Source organism: Sycon ciliatum, chromosome 11, assembly GCF_964019385.1.
Source record: "Sycon ciliatum chromosome 11, ocSycCili1.1, whole genome shotgun sequence".
In the NCBI taxonomy this organism is placed as follows: Eukaryota; Metazoa; Porifera; class Calcarea; order Leucosolenida; family Sycettidae; genus Sycon; species Sycon ciliatum.
Window position 1 is genome coordinate 9,291,422 of NC_088653.1, and position 16,118 is coordinate 9,307,539.

Genomic DNA, 16,118 nt, shown 5'->3' on the forward strand with positions numbered 1-16,118 from the left:
TGGATAATGAACACATGACTGGTTAGGTATGTGTTATGCTAACCTTGATGATTTGATACCCATTCCTATAATCGAATACTTCTGCACAGAGACAGGGATAGTTTTAAAATCTGTTTTCTGTTCTTTCCTGTTGAATGTATCAGGCCATGCTGAGCATCACGCTGCTGATGGCAGCTGTGGGATTTTCCTATCCACTTCACCACTGTAAGTTCTACGCATGCATTACTCAACAATGAAGTATAGAACCGTTGAATCAGTCCTAGGTAAAGTTCAGTGAAATGTACTGCACCATTTCCAACATAATGAGTCAGGCCGGCCCAGTGAGTGAGATCTCAGACCATGATTGTGCAATGACAGGTATATGTATCATGATCAAGTCCTGACTTGAAGAGGATTGCTTCAATTGTGCTGTACACCACAGTGAGTTGGGAACACGAGGTGTGGAAAACAGGGCAACATTGATGCAGAAAGTGGGTTTTCACCTTCGCCCATATACTGTAATTGGTGGATCTGAATTTTCCTCTCCATCCGTAAAAAAAAGCGGCATCTGACGCCTTTGAATGTGTTCTTTTCATGTAGTCTTTTCATGTGGTATTTTCATGTGGCGGTGTCGTCATCCCTAGAAACCAGAAAGGTCTTATTGAGCTGTGTAGTTCCCAGATCCTATTTAAAACACATTTCCCTATTTGAAGTACATAATCAGAAGAAAGTAGAGATTGCAGATACGCAACCAAATCGCCTATGCAATTGTGTTGAGAAACACAACCAGTTTAGGAAGTTTTGCTTGTACAAGGCCACCACCATGCCTGAGATACCAGGGTGGCAGATGTAGCACGTGACAGCGAGGGTAACTTAGTATCACAAGCAATGCCTGACAAGGTGCAAACCTCGTTAGCTGCATCTATGTTACCCTCACTACGAATACAGTGTAGTGAGTAGCCAGTTGACAGTGGATGTCAGAGCAGTTAACTGCATGTAAAGTGGTTCACGCTTGCATCACAGCATTTGTTAACAAAGTACACGCTCACTGGTGTCAGCACTAGTCTTGAACTCAGAACCTTGGGACTCGCAGGCAAGCCCACAACCACTCGGCCAAAGTACTGGTCAGTAGGCAGTGGCAATAATTTCCCTTCACTGCTTGCTTAATGACATGACCACTTTTTCGTCCGACCACGTTTTTTTAAGGCCCTGCAAGGCTGCATGGCCTACACCAGGGAGTCGTAGGGGGTCGTACGACTTCCTGGCTTGCACCAGGGAGCCCCACGCGTAACACATGCGAGTGTACATGCATATAGGGCTACCGGTATGGCCTACGACCATGTACACTGTGTGATGCACATCCACGGACGCTTTTCGCTTTCACGCCTTCGCTGATCCGCTGCTTTTTGTGTTCCACTTTTTCCAAAGAATTCTCGTAGTTGTGTGTCTTTTTCCTCTCTGATTTCTGGTTGTGTGGACACCATGGAGGCTCATCAGCCTCGGAACTTTGCGTTTCCAAAGCGAAGTTTCGGGCGAACATCGATCGTTGAGCGTCCGTTTCAACCAGCTTGGTTAGATAAATTCAATTGGTTGCACTACGACGAGTCGACGGATTCTGTGACCTGCCATTTGTGTTCCTTTGCTGATCAGCAAGGGAAGCTGAAAGCGCCATCGGAGGACTCGGCCTTCATTTCTAAGGGCTTCAAGAATTGGAAAGATGCCACGGAGGGGTTCCGCCGGCACGAAAAGTCGCTGTGTCATATCGACGCTGTCCAGGTGATGCTTGTGCTACCGCAGACTGTCCAGGACGTTGGTGAGGCGCTAAGGCAAGCCCATGCCAAGGAGAAAGCCCTGAATCGGCGAATGTTTGTGAGAATCCTACAGAACATGACGTTTTTGGGTCGCCAAGGTCTTCCCTTGCGTGGCCACGGCAATGCGGAGTCGAACTTTATGCAACTGCTGCAACTACAGAAGCTACATACTCCCGAGTTGCGTGCCTGGCTGGAGCAACGAGTGGATAAGTACTGCTCCCCCAAAATCCAGAACGAAATCCTTCATCTAATGGTTCATAGCATACTCCGGAATGTGGCCAAGTCCATCCATACTGCTGAGGTGTTCAGCGTAATGGCCAATGAGTGCGCAGACGTATCTTTTTTGAAGTAACAAGGAACAGCTGGCGTTGTGCTTCCAGTGGGTTGACCAGGAGTTGGAAGCTCATGAAGATTTCGTTGGTTTGTGCCAGATTGACAACATATCTGCAGATACGATCGTTGCGGCTATCCGGGACTGCATGCTGCGACTCAACCTCCAACCGACTCAACCGTTGCCGAGGCCAATGCTACGACGGTGCCTCAAATATGGCTGGCCACAGATCTGGTGTCGCGAAGCAGTTGGGAGATGAAGAGCCAAGGGCTCTTTTTGTGCCCTGCTACGGGCACTCTCTGAACCTGGCAATGTGCGACACCATCAAGACGACTGTGCTGACCAGAGATTCCCTCGATGTGACCAGAGATTCCCTCGATGTCACCAGCGAGTTGATCAGCAAGTTAATTTTATAAGTACTCGCAAAAACGGAATGCCCGATTTGACGTCCTGAAGGGTGAGATCTCGCCCAACACACCAGGATTCCGTGTGCTGTGCCCGACCCGCTGGACAGTGCGAGGCAAGAGTCTGCAAAGCATCCTGGATAACTATCTGGTCTTGCAAGAACTGTGGGATGAAGTTCTGGCTGGGAGTGTGGACCCGACGTGCGTGCTCGCGTAATCGGAGTGAAGGCTCAAATGGAGACTTTCAACTTCTTCTTTGGAATCAGTTTGGCCCGTCTTGTCCTGGCACATGGTGACAACCTCTCTTTTTCCCTCCAGAGTTCAACAATGTCTGCTGCCGAAGCCCAGAAAATAGCACGTTTGACGGTGAACACAATCACAAAGATGCGCACAGAGACTTCATTCTCGATGTTCTGGGAGGCTACTGTGGCAAAAAGTCACCAGTTTGATGTCTCTGAACCGCAGTTCCCTCGCAAACGCAAACGTCCACAGAAGTATGAAGGTGGAGATGAGCCAGCATACCACCCCAGCTCCCCGGAAGGCCGCTATCGGCAGCTGTATTATGAAGTGCTTGACAGTGCCAAGTCCTCCATCCAGACCCGGTTTAATCAGAAGGGCTTCGCCATATACACGCAGATGGAGAACCTTCTCTTGAAGAGTGCCAAAGGGGTGGACGCTACAGACGAGTTCAAGGCAGTGATAGAGTTGTACGGCGAGGATCTCGACTCCAACCTCCTTCTGACCCAGTTTTCCCTCCTTCAGACGCAGCTGACCTCTAATGACGATGTCACGTTTAGGTCTGTGCTGAAGTTCTTGCGGGGCTACTCCACCTCTCAGAGGCAGCTTCTGTCTGAAGTTGTGAAGCTGGTGCGCTTGATTCTGGTGAGCCCAGCTACCAACGCCATCAGCGAGAGATCTTTCTCAGCAATGCGGAGAATCAGGACCTATCTCCGCTCCACAATGGGCCAGAGTCGGTTAATTTCAGTCATGCTCCTCCAGACGCACAAGGACAGGACAGATGCACTGTTTTTTTTTCTTGTTTTTTTTCTACAAAATCCACATATCTCCAGACACTGGGGTGAATGATGGAGTGTGGTGGAGGGGCCCATTAAGCTCCGCCGACCAGAGGTCTCGGCTTCATAGCTCCATGGACGCACCAAAGGTGTCTGTGGTGTAGTTGGGCAATGCCTTCGTCGATGTCACCAGCAGTGATCACCGCCGCTCAATATTTGGCACATTCACGGATGCTGATCTTGCAGCTAAGTAACCCAGCTAGCAGTTTGCCTGTGATTGCTCTTCTTGTCTTATTTCCGCGGTTTTGGCTTTCGTACACAGCAGCGGGACCATGCACAGTAATAATTATTATACTTATTGTTTCAATGCGTATTGTACGCCATCTGTCACATATTATTATTTCTTGCCTGCATTTCTTTTCCTCGCTAGTTTTGCTGAGAGTTTTTGTACACCTATTCAATGGTGGATGAGATAACAGGCTTTAAATGCTGTCCATAGTTGTTTTCTTGGAAATAGTAAAACAATGCCAAAAGTGCCCAGAATGCAGGATTTTGCACCCTAATTTCAAAATATTTCCGGGGGGAGATCCCCCCCCCCCCAAGAACCCCCCCCCCCCCTGGCCGGACCACCGCCAACGGCGGTGCTACGCGCCTGGGTAAAATGTGTAAAGAGAACTGCGTGCAGAAGTGTAGGCAGTGGTGCAGGCAGTAGTGCAGGCAGAAGTGTAGGCAGTAGTGTAGGCAGTAGTGTAGGCAGTAGTGTAGGCAGTAGTGTAGGCAGAAGTGCAGGCAGAAGTGTAGGCAGTAGTGTAGGCAGTAGTGTAGGCAGTAGTGCAGGCAGTAGTGTAGGCAGTAGTGTAGGCAGTAGTGTAGGCAGTAGTGTAGGCAGTAGTGCAGGCAGTAGTGTGGGCAGTAGTGTAGGCAGAATTGCAGGCAGTAGTGTAGGCAGTAGTGTAGGCAGTAGTGTACGCAGTAGTGTAGGCAGTAGTGCAGGCAGTAGTGTGGGCAGTAGTGTAGGCAGAAGTGCAGGCAGTAGTGTAGGCAGTAGTGTAGGCAGTAGTGTAGGCAGTAGTGTAGGCAGTAGTGTAGGCAGTAGTGTAGGCAGTAGTGCAGGCAGTAGTGTAGGCAGTAGTGTAGGCAGTAGTGTAGGCAGTAGTGTAGGCAGTAGTGTAGGCAGTAGTGTAGGCAGTAGTGTAGGCAGTAGTGCAGGCAGTAGTGTGGGCAGTAGTGTAGGCAGTAGTGTAGGCAGTAGTGTAGGCAGTAGTGTAGGCAGTAGTGTAGGCAGTAGTGTAGGCAGTAGTGTGGGCAGTAGTGTAGGCAGTAGTGTAGGCAGTAGTGTAGGCAGTAGTGTAGGCAGTAGTGTAGGCAGTAGTGTAGGCAGTAGTGTAGGCAGTAGTGTAGGCAGTAGTGCCGGCAGTAGTGTAGGCAGTAGTGTAGGCAGTAGTGTAGGCAGTAGTGTAGGCAGTAGTGTAGGCAGTAGTGCAGGCAGTAGTGTAGGCAGTAGTGTAGGCAGAAGTGTAGGCAGTAGTGTAGGCAGTAGTGCAGGCAGTAGTGCAGGTAGTAGTGTAGGCAGTAGTGCAGGCAGTAGTGTAGGTAGTAGTGAGGAGTGGGGGCAGGACTGAGCAGCCTGGGAGGGAGTGGCGCTGCGAAGGACTAAAGGGACCGTCACTTAATTTTTGCCGAATACCCGCCAAAAAAATCTTTTCGTTTCACGTGTCAGACACGTCAGTGTGCGCCTACGATCACGACTAGCGACTACGTTTTCGACTCGCTACCTTTCACGTCAAGCAATCTGTTCACGCCACGTGGCTGGATATGGATAGCGCGTACAAGCAAACAATACATGATTGAAGACTTGCAAAATAATTATTAATTTTTACAAGTCCAGCTAGGTGCTAGGCCGAGCTGCTACTGAGTCTGTTGTGAGAGTACTGACTCTTTACTCAGTAATGGCAGTTGACTTTATTTTCGGAGAAACACTACTGGAGTGTCATTGTACAGTAGTAAAAAGTAACAATGAATGGCGATAGCATCTAGGAAGGATCGCTACCCTAACGTGAAGGAAAGGCCTTGCGCGGCTGCTCTACGAAGTGTTGAAGAAAGACTCAAAGTTAGTTGCTGGACGAACAACTCGCTGGTGCCGGAAAACTACTGAATTGGCCCCCAACGATGGTGACTTGGTGTTTGGTGAATCATCAAGCATAGTGTCTTGTAGCAGTGTTCACCGAGGAAGGAGAACGCTCTAGCCGCTGCTGTTGTCCGTTTCATCCACGTTGGGCGTTTTAGTACTCCATGGACACACATTAGCATTCTGAGCGATTGTGGAGCAAACTTCATTATCAGCATTATCAGGAGTATTAACTGTTACTCTTCATCCTACATGTAGATTTGGAGTATACACGGCCTTGTCATGACAGCGACAGCTCTACAGAGTGTTCAAGTGAGAAACATTAATTTCAATTGTTGGTGGACGAACTAGAATCGATATCCAGCCATGTGGCGTGAACAGATTGCTTGACGTGAAAGGTAGCGAGTCGACTACGTAGTCGCTAGTCGTGATGGTAGGCGCACGCGGACGTGTCTGACACGTGAAACGAAAAGATTTTTTTGGCGGGTAGTCGGCAAAAATTAAGTGACAGTCCCTTTAGTCCTTCGCGCGCTTGTGGGAAGGAGTGCTGGCAGGCGTGTGGGCAGGAGTGTGATCAAGAATGCGAGCAGAGAAGTGAGGGGAGAAGTACGAGCGTGTTCAGAAAGGCTGGCAGGAGTGTGATCAAGAATGCGAGCAGAGAAGTGAGGGGAGGAGTATGAGCGTGTTCAGAAAGGCTGGCAGGAGTGTGGTCAAGAATGCGAGCAGAGAAGTGAGGGGAGGAGTATGAGCATGTTCATAAAGGCTGGCAGGAGGGTGGTCAGGAGTGTGGGTAGGAGTGTGATCAGGAATGCGCGCAGAGAGGTGTGGGCAGGGGAGTGTGGGCAGGGAGTGTGGGCAGAGAAGTGTGGGCAGAGAAAAGAGGGCAGGGAGTGTGGGCAGAGAAGGGTGGGCAGGAGAGTGTGGGCAGGAGTGTGATCAGGAATGCGCGCAGAGAAGTATGGGCAGAGAAGTATGGGCAGGGAAGTGTGGGCAGGGGAGTGTGGGCAGGGGAGTGTGGGCAGGGAAGTGTGGGCAGGGAAGTGTGGGCATGGGAGTGTGGGAATGGGATTGTGGGCAGGGGAGTGTGGGCAGAGTGTACACTGTTCTTCTGAAAGGGGGTCAACTGGGGAAGCTAGGTCCGCTCACACTGTGGCCAGTGACTGTGTGGGTGCACTAACCAAGGATGGCATAATGTCAGCCAGTAATCACACATCCGTGAACCCGGAGCCATGGTAGAGAAAGGTGGGCAGAGAAGTGTGGGCAGGGGAGTGTGGGCAGGGAGTGTGGGCAGAGAAGTTTGGGCAGGGGAGTGTGGGCAGAGAAGTGTGGGCAGGGGAGTGTGAGCAGGGGAGTGTGGGTAGAGAAGATTGGGTAGAGAAGTGTGGGCAGGGGAGTGTGGGCATAGAAGTGTGGGCGGGGGGGGGGGGTGTGGGCAGGGGAGTGTGGGCACAGTGTGCGGACATGAGTGTGGGCAGGAGTTTGGGCGTTGGCAAGAGTGTGAGCAGGAATGCGCCCAGGAGTGCGGCCAGCAATATGGGCATCTACATGTGTGCGCAAGTATCGATGTATGTCATCAAATAGTTAGTATGTTCCATGTTTGTTCATTTTGAATGTGTGTGTGTGTGTTTGTGTGTTTGTGTGTGTGTGTGTGTGTGTGTGTGTGTGTGTATGTGTGTGGGGGGGGGGTGTGCGTGTGTATCTTCAGCCATGCCATGTGGTCAACGGACGAACGCATTGCAAACCTGTATCAGGAGGATGAAGCGGAGCTCTCTGAAGAAACAGGTGCGTTATTCCTTTTAACATAAGACTGCTCTCTTTACACTGTTCTTATCTAGTTGCACTCAACTGCCCTTCAATTTGTGTGCTGTTACCATTGTTGTCCTAGTCTGTCTGTATGCTATATACATACACGAAAACACACAAAAATACATACCTTCTTGTCTACCTTCTTGCTCTATATACACTGGCTTATACTTCATTCCAACAGAAGTGGTGGATATTGCTAGATATTCACCACTTATTCACCACTTTTCCATACTTACTGTAAAGAGAGCAGTACTCGGTGCTGTATGTGTACACGATCGATCCTAACAAAAAGTTGAACAAGACTCTGTCAGGAACACATCACTCTCCGATTCATGCAAGAACATGCCAGTCTGTAGTGAAGTAACAACGACTTAAGTTTGTTCTGCGTACATGTACATGTATGACCAACGTGACTCGTTTGTTGGGCTGTAGGGATGATAAGGTGAATATGGAGAGGTATAAGTATATTTAGAATCGACTCGTAAAAACTCCAAGTCAATCTCCCATTGACGCAAACCTCATTTATTCAACATAATCGTATCCTATCCAATAAAAGCAGTTCATAAAAACAGTTCATAAAAACAGCTTTTTAGGATCGGACCCAGTCCCCATAACAAAGAGAGCTAGCTCCCTTGGCTGCTGTTGGAATATGCAAGAACTGGCCTTCCAGATAAGGTCTAACAAGGAGAAGTGGCTATAGTTATGAAATGAACACCGGAAACAATGGAGACAGACCACACTCTCATTATAGATACTGGTTATAAATAGACCGAATAAGGAAAATGATCTGATAGCCTATGAAGAGTAAAAGAAATTGAACCAATGACAACAAATACTCGTCCAGCACACGAGTTGTCATAGCAACACAAATAACAGCTGTCCACTAATTTTGTTGTTGGAGATTGAGTAGGAGTTTTTACTGGTTGATTCTAAATACAATAAATGAGGAGGTCGAGGGTTTATGACCAATAAAAACTATTATAAAAACCGAGGTCTCCCGAAACAAATGGCGAGGAGACAATAATATGATAACCGCAATCAATAAGACAAGCTGAATCGACATTTGTGTACACTTTATTCATACAATGTGAAACGGTGGAGACAATGTACAATAAAACGATGAAAATATGCAGAAATTGTGTAGAGAAAACAAGGATTCGAACAAGTTTTCGTGCACCACTCATCACGAATCGTTGTTGTACTAAAGGACACTGAAAAAAATGTAGCTATCATAGAAAATCTAAGTTAGAGAAATAACACTAAGAACAACAGCAGTGAAATTCACAAGTGTGAGTTTTAACAATGAAAGTGAGAGCAAAAACGAGCGAGAGCAAAATCTGTATCATCCTGTCCTGAAATGTGCTGGAGAAAAGAAAAGTACTGCAAGCAAAGTGAATGCAAATTCCACGCCAGGTAGATCCACCAAGGTGTAGAAGTATTGAAACAATCTCGTTATTGTCAGGTATCTAGGTGTAGAAGTGTGGAAGCAATCTCGTTATTGTCAGATGTGAAAACTCTGCCTTCATTCATAGCAAAGTCAACCAGAGTGTTCTGGCAGCATGCATTATGAGGCAAATGCACAACTTAAAAACTTGATGTCGAGAAGGACGCGTTCAATCGATAAAACAAGTCAGGAATAGTATAAGTGAGGCAGAGGTTACGAAACAAAAGAATAGAAGAATATGATGAATATAAAAGCAAAATTTCCTATCAATTTTCATGAGAGACTTATCAGGAAAATCTATTATCTCCTCGTTGCTTATTTAATAAAATTGACGGGCTGGAATAGTTTCTAAGGGTATTTGATCATTTGACGTAACGGGCACTTTGTCTGCAGAACATTTATACTGCCTTTGCTGCTTTGGCAGAAACAGTACCGTATCAGATTGTATATTGGCATCATCAATATATGATCACGTTCCTTTCTGCTTTTCAGAGACGTTCTTTAAGAACCCATTCAAGCATGCCATCTTCATTGATGATATCCACATCTGGCTGCAATCACTAGGTGCTGCTTGCCTACGTGACAAAGCTCAGAGTCATGGCTTCTTTACGGATCTGGATCAGGTCAGCAGGCTTATGATCACTGAGAAGTACCACGGTGGCAAATCCCACAACTGTGAGCTGCTGGATATAATCATGGCACAGGAGCGTGATGGCTACATCAAGCTGTGCAAGATCGTCAAGGGTTATGGACAACTGTACACAACACGGCTTGAGCAGATGAACAGTTTGCTGAAGGAGAGTGATCGAGTCTAATCAGGTCAGTGATCAGCACACTCCTATATGATTACATCACCACTGCCGGTTGCCATGACATCTACTTGAAAATTGTTTGGCTGCTTGAAGGCCCTCCCATACCATGCAGCGCAGTGATAGCTTCCACTTAATTGATGTAACACCTGTGCGTAGATCTACTGCACCTAATTTCCTAAGTCCTAAGGCCTTGCACCAGTCTGTTCGGCTGCTTTCCTGAAAGTCCTTTGCACGAGCGTTTCCCTCAGGACTTGGTGTTTATTTTGATTAGCTCCTTTGCCCGGTCCTCTGTGAGCTTCAAAGTGTGTCTGCCGGATTGGTCTCATGTTCTGGAGATGTCTACATGAGCTGTAGTTTCTTCGTCAGCGATTTGCTGGTGATAACTCTTCACTTGGGCGCTGTACTGTGCGAGCACTGAAATTCAAGCTCGTGAAGCACTTTCCAGCTTTTCTTAAATTCCCCGCGGTCAACCATTCTCGCCACCAGACAGCTGGAAGTAAGCAGAAACTGTCATGTCGTCGGAAGCAATGCTCAATGGTTATGTTAGGATGGTGAATCGGTGCTTCCATGTCGTATAACACAGGCATATCACCGAAAAATCAAATTTATTATCAAGTGCGAAGATATGCGCCAATTTTAACTAGACGGACCAAGTATGCACTGCATGTGTGTGCGTGCGTGTGTGCGTGCGTGTGTGAGTGCGCGTGTGCGGTGCGTGGTGTGTGTGTATGTGCGTGCGTGGTGTGTATATGTGTGTGCATGTGAGTGTGTGTGTGTGTGTGTGTGTGTGTGTGTGTGTGTGTGTGTGTGTGCGTGTGCGTGCGTGCGTGTGCGTGTGCGTGTGCGTGTGTATGCCGGAGTATGTGGTGTGGTGTGTGCGTGTAGAAAAAAAATGCAAAATGAAAAAATAGGGATTCACTGGCCAGAAAACGTCACTTCAAACAGCTGTGTGGTGGATACCAGGCTAAAAATAGTGGCGGTCAATTCATCAGCCTTGCAAGCTGTTGAATGGTGTAATCCCAGCACAAGTTGCTATGTCTAACATAGCTATTCGCTATCATTGCTTCTGCGATGGGCATGTCTGAGGTGAGGTGAGGTGAGGTGAGGTGTGTGTGTGTGTGTGTGTGTGTGTAAGCATTTGGAAGTTGAACTAGTTTCGGCTCCACAATCCAGTGTGTCCTTACTATAATATCTTTCATGGCTGAGGTTGTTGGTATGTCTGTTGGCTCTGGGTTCCCAGTACTCATAGCCGAGGCTGGTTGGTAAAATAACTCCAATTTCACTTCAAGGTACCAGTGCATCTAGAGTCTGCTTCTATCAAAGCAGCGTGCTGTATATACTGGTTACCCCAGCAAGTGTAGGATGTGCTTAGTAACTGTGTTCGATTCACCTTGCTTCGCCAGTTGTGTGGATTAGACAGTTATCTGGCGCAGGTCTTGATCTGTCTCATTCAGATTTTGTTCGCTATCGTTGCTTTTAGAGAAAATCTGTGGGTGCACGTCCAGTGCATTTGCAGGTTTCCGTGCTTCTCTTGCGACAGGCGTATACATGGTACATGGTGCATGGTGTGTGTGTGTGTGTGTGTGTGTGTGTGTGTGTGTGTGTGCACGTGTACAAGTTTGTGTGTGTGTACATGTATTTGTGTACACGTGTGTATAAATGGTGTTTACATATATGTTGGACTCAGTAGAGCGTCCAGCCCCTATATGATGTCCACGCCCTATATAGAGTCCATTGGTCCAAAATCCACTGTACAGAGTCCAAACTTGGAATCAACTGTGAGCTCAAAGTTTAGATGGACATCACTCCCTGTATAGAATCCAGCCAATTGGCTTCACCCCTATATAGAGTCCATTGGTCCAAAATCAACTGTACGGAGTCCAAACTTTGAAATCAACTATAAAGAGTCTTTATGTGGACAACACTCCCTGTATAAAGTCCAGCCAGTTAGGCATCCCCTATCCAGAGTTTCAAATTAGACATAGGATCTGCTGTAAGCAGCGAATATTAACCAGAAAACGGCCTCTCCCTTTAATCCTTTACATCATTCACTTCTCAAGATAAAAAATAAGTATTGAGGCGCCACTGCAGCCACTTCATTACACGAAAAACCCTACAAACACCATCCTCAAATCAAGTGGTCTCTTCGCAGACGCTGCAAATTACAATATCTCAATCATGTAGTGTTGCAAAATTATTGTCCACGCACACACACACACATGCACACACCCACACAACGCCAAGAAAATGCCTAGAAAAAAAACCAAGAATTGAAAAAGAATAATGGAGAGCCAAGGATTAATTATTTGTTTTCAAATTATTGTGCGCGCGCGCGCGCACACACACACACACACACACACACACACACACACACACACACACACACACACACACACACACACACACACACACACACACAAACTTATACAACGCCAAGAAAACACCAAAAAAAGAGTAGAGACACAATACACACGCAACTCCAACAGCCATGCAAACGTCCACCCATTTACACGTAAAGTCAAGAGGGATAACAAAAGTTTAATAATTATACGAAACAAATGCATACGTGGGCGGATACACGCACGTTTACATACATGTAGTAGTGTAAGAGAGTAACATAGTGCAGTAGTCAGCATAATACTAGAGTGCAATAGCAAGCTTCACCATTGCTCATGGCCATGCAAATGTTCAGTAGCACTCAGTTCCACAAGCTTCTGAAGATCAGCACACCTGCAACAAATAGATTGCACAAGGATACGCTTATTACCGTAATGATGCATGGGAGCACACAACTACCAAGTTCTCAACGAATGTGATGCTCAATGAAAATCCATCCACTCAAAGACCTGTGAACAGGTGACGGTGGGGACAATAATCTATTAGTAATACGAGGAATAAGATCGTTTGTGCACACTCAAGACGCACAAACACACCACCATACATGTAGTGTACACAGTGTTTCACTTCACTGCAACGAAATTGATATGATATGATTTGAACAATCTGTACAGCGTTGCCGTCAGTCAGTCCAAGATGGAAATGCAATGATTTGTTGTCACGAGGCAGTTTCACTGACACAATGTCATGTTTGTGACATCGAAACGGTTACTTCATGGAATACGAGTACATGTATTAGCTTGAGAAGCTTTTTCTTGTCATCGGCATACAAGAAATCCTCCTCCTACTACTACTAGTACACTGGCACTGCGTTTGTGGATCCTATTGTATTTGACATCATACTAGAGCCTACAACAGGAAGAGTGTCGTGGAGTTCACATAATTATCACAGGGATAAAAATACATTTCTCATGAAATAAAATAATAATTGATGATAGCTAGACGATCGTATACGATTGATCTTGATGCAAAGTCCTTGCAGTCCTTGAGGACTATTACGAAGTGGTTGATACTTTTAGGGCATTCATTCAAGCAACATCAAACAAAAGCGATACGCTCTTTGAAAATGTAAAAAAATTCAAGCATAACGACAGAACAGCAGACCAATCGAAACGAGTAAAAGCTTCCTTACCTCAGTCATCGTCCTGCCATGTAGTTGGACAGCCTTTTGACACGGTGGTATAGGCAGCTCTTGTCCAGTCAAACAGGGTATCCTTGTGGCGTCGAACGAAAGAGAGTGTCAGTGTATCTGACTCGTCAGATTTTGGAACTGTGCTGAACTTTTATCGTTCTCCGCTTTCTGCTTTCATCCCTCGCTCTGATGAAACCGTTCAAACGTCTTACTGGCAGCAATGGCCAGCCAAACAGGGGTTCCTTGTGGCGTCGAACGAAAGAGAGTGTCAGTGTACCTGACTCGTCAGATTCGAACTGTGCTGAACTTTTCTCGTTCTGCAATTTCTGCTTTCATCCCGCGCACTGATGAAACGTCTTCAGAGAACCACAAGACGCTTTCCAGATTTGATTTTGAACGTCTCCTTATCCTCCTTGGTTACCTCGAGACAGATTACTGTCAGCAACTGCACAGCAGAACTGGCAGCCATGGCTGAAGTGAAGAAAGGAATGCGCTGCCACGAGGCAAGCAAAACTGAAAAGGTGTTTTTTTTTCGGGCACAACACACAGTATAGTACAGGAGGACGGCGTGACTGGATAAACTGGACTTCTGCTGTGAGTCCTGGACCCTGAATGCTGCGAGTCCTGGACCGTGAATAGGGGACTTGTAGAGAAAGTGTACTCCTTATAGGGGATTGCGCGGCAGGATGAAGCTGATCAAAACTGAGTGGACTCCTGGACTCTGTATAGTGGATTTTGGACCAATGGACTCTATATAGGGTGCTGGACATCATATAGTGCATGGACTCTATACTGAGTCCTACATGTATGTGTTTGTTTGTCACATACAGGTTACAGGTGACTACACTCTCCAACCAGGTCATCGTTGTCATGGTCACTGACGCCAGAGTCGGAACAGTGTCTGATGTTTTCCATTATCAATTAGTAGTCATGCTGGCTAGAAATTGGCCATTGTGGCAATTTGTTGTTTACTCTTTCACTTGGATATTGTCCTGCATGTTTGTACACCAATCTTTCTCTTGTTTACCTCAGTATTACAGAGAACTATGGATTTTGCGTTTATGTTCACTGACACTTTCACTCGTCTTTTTCAAGTCTTTTTTTTATGAATGTATGTGTTTGTGAGTGTATGTATATGTTGAATGTATGTGTGTGTGTGTGTGTGTGTGTGTGTGTGTTTGTTTGTATGTGCATGTGCACTTATTGCCGGCTACAAAATTTGCCTAGCTATTTTTGTAGCACAATGTGCTTGTGTGTAATGCCATTTCACTTGCTCTTCTTCGTCATCAATGATGTCCACGTGTGTGTTTGCCCTGAAGTTCCCGTTCGGCTTGCTTTTAGTACTACAACGTAACAGAACACACTGTCATGATTATCTGCATGTTGCACAGTCGGACTCGTTTTTATCCATCATTTCTGATCACAACGTGGCTTGTGCGTTTCACTGCGGCTTCACTTGCTAGTCTCCATTATTGCCTCATGGAAATATGTATGTGTGCGTGTGTGCATTGCGATGTCACTTGTTTTTTTACTTTTATATTTACATGACACAATTACATGACACAATTACATGTATAATGTTTATGAACTACAGCACTGTAGTGTTGCTTGTTATTTTTCTCATCACTAAAGCACAGAATGTGCTTGTGTGACCCACAGTTTCTCTCTTTTTTACCCATCATTCCAGACCCCAGTGAGCTTTTTGTCATTGTTATTCCCTTGCCAGCCTACATCACTACCGACCTGCAATATGATTGCATGGGTGTGTGTGCAGTGATGTTTTCATTTGTTTTCTGTGACAGTTACACAACATGATGTGTTTGTGTACACTGCTGTTTCGCTTGTATCATTTTTCTTATCACTACAGCACAGAATACGTGCGTGTGTGAACTGATCATTCACTTCATTACTTTTATCCATGATGTGAGATCACACTGTGGTCTTTGTGCAGCTCATCACTGTTTTCATTGCTATTTTCGTTGCTTTTTCACTGCCAGCTGTTTTCGTTGCTTTTTCACTGCCAGCTGTTTTCGTTGCTTTTTCACTGCCAGCTGTTTTCGTTGCTTTTTCACTGCCAGCTGTTTTCGTTACTTTTTCACTGCCAGCTGTTTTCATTGCTGTTTTTGTTGCTTTTCGCCTCTAGTATTCTACATGGTTGGAGTCAGCAATGTATTTTCATGCTCTTCTGTTTTCTGACTTTGTTTTTCTGTATCAGTAAGGAACACCGTTTGTGGGAACTGCACTTTACTTTGCATGCCTTCCTTTTTAATTACAGCACAGAATGTGTGTGTGTGTGTGTGTCTGCACTGATCTTGCACTTGTTTTCCTTATCATTGCACTTAACATGATGCGTTTACACTTTACCATGGTCTACACCATGTACCACTGCTGCAATTGCCTTGCCGGATCATTACGTCATTACTTCATTACGTCATTACGGTACACAACTTGTTAGTGTACTGTGCACTGCACTTTTTGAGCCACAAGCGTGTAGTAGGTTGCGTGTTTTGAGGCTCCCGTTTTTCTGTAGTTTTTAGGTAGCTTTTGGGGACTAGCCCCAACAGCCTGGGTGGGATGGCTAGCCCAGATCACACTGAGCAGCTGGTGAGCGCCGAACAGGTCCAGACACAGCTTCGCTCATTGCCTGGCATCGAACACAATGTTGTAGAAGTGCTGAGAACTCTAGCTCGTCTTGAAAGCCAACTTCAGGACCAGGAGAAACGATATCAACGAAGGATTAGTGGATTGAGCTCCGAACTTTCCCAGCTGAGAGAGGACCTGGCCGACACTCGCCTGTGCCAAAATTTGGATATCGGCAATGTTACGTGTGCGTCTTGTAAATCAAACTCCTCCGCCATTGC

The 16,118-nt window shown here is 46.2% G+C and overlaps 1 protein-coding gene across 1 annotated transcript in view; it reads left to right on the plus strand.

Annotated features, from left to right (window-relative positions):
- The window catches only part of LOC135827329 (uncharacterized), a 350,751-nt gene extending 335,025 nt beyond the window's left edge, over positions 1-15,726 (plus strand). The window contains exons 22-25 of the mRNA XM_065339849.1: positions 144-204; positions 7,372-7,448; positions 9,409-9,735; positions 14,088-15,726. Of these exons, the coding sequence (XP_065195921.1) occupies positions 144-204; positions 7,372-7,448; positions 9,409-9,731 (461 nt within the window). The 3' untranslated portion in view covers positions 9,732-9,735; positions 14,088-15,726. The remainder of the gene's footprint in view (positions 1-143; positions 205-7,371; positions 7,449-9,408; positions 9,736-14,087) is intronic.
- Positions 15,727-16,118: the final 392 nt, after the last annotated feature.